General features: G+C 40.5%; 1 protein-coding gene across 1 annotated transcript in view; it reads left to right on the top strand.

Annotated features, from left to right (window-relative positions):
- Positions 1-2,099, top strand: part of inhbaa (inhibin subunit beta Aa) — a 4,697-nt gene extending 2,598 nt beyond the window's left edge. The window contains exon 2 of the mRNA XM_010792765.1: positions 472-2,099. Within this exon, the coding sequence (XP_010791067.1) occupies positions 472-1,256 (785 nt within the window). The 3' untranslated portion in view covers positions 1,257-2,099. The remainder of the gene's footprint in view (positions 1-471) is intronic.
- Positions 2,100-3,152: the final 1,053 nt, after the last annotated feature.

Below are 3,152 nucleotides of genomic sequence, written 5' to 3'. Positions count from 1 at the left end.
TTACGTTAAGTACGATAACTACTTATTTACGTAACGTAAGTTACGTAGTAGTGTGTGTGTGTGTGTGTGTGTGTGTGTGTGTGTGTGTGTGTGTGTGTGTGTGTGTGTGTGTGTGTGTGTTGGAGTTAATTCACACACACACTTGTGGTCAGGTTGGTTACACCGCCGTTGCTATGGTTACCTGCTGTTTGCAGTTAATGCAGACCAGAAGTTAAACTGTCGACTTGAATATATTTCGCCAATCAGAAACCACCAAGAGTCAGATTTATTTTGGTGCATTTTCTGCATTTCACTTTGGTTTCCCAGGGCTAAAAACTCAAACTAAATATAAAAATGGTATTAAAGAGCAGGGCGGGAAGTTTTCCTGCAACAAAGCCATAAGTTTCATCTTCAAAATAGGTAGAATCAGTGTTGAATACTACTTTTCCTGACCTCTGACCCTCTCTCTCTCTCTCTCTCTCTGTGTCTCAGGTGATTCTCCGGGCTCCGTGAACTTCGTCCTCTCTAAAGAAGGCAGTTCTGACGTCTCTCTGGTGGACGAGGCCAACGTCTGGCTCTTCCTCCGCCTCGCCAAAACCAACCGCAGCCGAGCGAAGGTCTCCATCCGCCTCTTCCAGCAGCGAGACAACGGCCAGAACGACGTCCTGCTGGCGGAGAAAAACGTGGACACTCGACGCAGCGGCTGGCACACTTTCTCCGTCTCCTCTGCGGTTTCAGTGTTGCTTAAAAGCGACGGTGAATCAACGCTAAATCTCCGAGTGTCCTGCCCTCTGTGTCCGGAAGTCGGTGCCAATTTAGTCCTCGTTTCGGGTCGATCAAACCAACGAGAACAATCCCATCGCCCCTTCCTGATGGCCGTAATTCGCCCGGAGGATAACCTGGAATCGAGGCGACGAAAGAAACGAGGGCTCGAATGCGACGGGAAAGTGCGAGTTTGCTGCAAAAGGCAGTTTCACGTGAACTTCAAAGACATCGGATGGAACGATTGGATCATCGCGCCGCAAGTTTACACGGCAAACTACTGCGAGGGAGATTGTCCGATTCACGTAGCGAGCATCACTGGATCCTCGTTATCTTTCCACTCCACCGTCATCAGCCACTACCGGATGAGAGGCTACAGCCCGTTCCAGAACCTCAGGTCCTGCTGCGTGCCCACGCGCTTACGAGCCATGTCCATGCTCTACTACAACGAGGAGCAGAGGATCATCAAGAAGGACATCCAGAACATGGTGGTGGAGGAGTGCGGCTGCTCGTAGACTTTTCAAAAACTAAAAAATAAGTTTTCTGGAGGATCCGGACCCCGAACGAGGGGTCTGGGGATTTTTGTTTTGTTTTTGAAAACCCAGTTTAGATTTAAAAACCTTCTTCTGAGCGACTGCGTTATGGATGTATAAAGACTTTGTTTTTTTAGGCCAATCAGAAGCCAGTATTCATTTTTTAACCAATCAGATTCAGATTAAATTGTATTTTTTGGTGCATTTTTTATTTAAGTTTGGAATTCCTGGTGCTAAAAACTAAAACAAACTAAATCTAAAAATTATATAAAACATTTAAATGATCAGGGCGGGTTATTGGCAGAAAAGTCAGATATTTCGTCTTCAAAATAAGTGGAATGAGTACTTTTGGTGCATTTTTTTATTACGTTCCTTTGCATAATGCACACATTAAAGGATACCAGATTTAATATTAAAGAAAGCGCTATTTTACGCTATTTACTTTGGAGATGCTGTACGTGGTTACATCTAAACTGGGTTGGAAAGACTTCGGACGCTTGAGACGCTTTTTGGGATTAAAACTCTCCGTCCATCAGAACTCAGAAAGAAAGCGTCTCCACGGCACTTTCGGAAAAGAAAAAAAAAAAAGAAAAAAAAGAAGAATATCTAATATATTTTTGCTACAAAAGGAGGAGGAGCTTATTTATGTGGCTGAGACGTTCAAGCACCGCTCCACCTGTCGGATCTTTGAGAGACGAGGTGCCTGAAAAACTACTAACAAAAAAAAAATCTCAAAACTATGCAACTTGTTTCACGTATTACTTATTTTACTTTGTTTACTTTCTGTCAAAAAAGGAAAGCAGAAGAAGATTCTTTTTGTATTGTTTTTTTGGAAGTGTGATGTGTGTGTGTGTGTGTGTGTGTGTGTGTGTGTGTGTGTGTGTGTGTGTGTGTGTGTGTGTGTGTGTGTGTGTGTGTGTGTGTGTGTGTGTGTGTGCGTGTGCGTGTGTGTTGAGAGATACTTGAAAGAAACAAGTTGGCTCGGCTGCTGGAACCAAACCCTTCTTTTGTTACTATGTTAATGTTATAATTATTATTGTCCGTAAGTATATTAATAATTTTATTGATAATAATATTTAGGCAGAATTGTTGTGTTATTATTATTATTATTGTATTGTTTTCATTTGATTTGTATTTGTTTGCACTATAGCGACACTCAGATTAGCCAGAGACGTAACGTCAAAAAACAAACTTTAAATGTTTTGAATTGAAGGCCAGATTTTTAAAAGACTGAACTTCTCAAATACCTTTTCTTACTTTTCTCATTTTAAGTGGACAATTTTCTCAAAACCTTCCCTAAGCTTTTGGAAATAAAATCCCATTTGTATTAAATGTCCAACATAACTCGAATTAGAAGCTGTGGAAAAATATATCAATGTTTAAAAAATCACGTAAAAATACAAATTTGAAAAATATGTTTTTTTCCATTCATTTGAACGTAGCGTCAGTTTGCTAGCTGGTGGCTAACGTGTTGAGAACCAGCACGCTAACGGATTATTTATTATTATTGGCATTAAAGTATTCAAGTATATTAAGTATGACAAGGATGCACCCACAATCGTTTTTAAATGTAAAAAACTAAGAAGATATTATCTCCATGTGCTGTTAGCAACTACAGGCTAACAGGTAGCAATGCTATCTGGTCAGTTAGCTCGAAAGATACTCAATACAAAACATTTAACGTCCGTAGCATGACAAATGTTTTAACGATTAAAAAAAAGACAGAGGGTGAGATCCAGAGCGCTGATGAACTTAAACGTAACAATAAGATGAACAAAAAGCACTTAAAAGAAGAAGAAAAACGTGCATTTGCCTCAAAACAAAAAATATAATCAGACATTTCTGCGCTCAGACAAAGCCTAGATATTCACTGACAGC

The sequence above is a fragment of the Notothenia coriiceps genome, unplaced genomic scaffold (genome assembly GCF_000735185.1).
Source record: "Notothenia coriiceps isolate Sejong01 unplaced genomic scaffold, NC01 NC01_scaffold00036550, whole genome shotgun sequence".
Lineage (NCBI taxonomy): Eukaryota > Metazoa > Chordata > Actinopteri > Perciformes > Nototheniidae > Notothenia > Notothenia coriiceps.
Note: the sequence above shows the minus strand (reverse complement) of the source record. Positions and strands in the feature narration are given on the sequence as shown.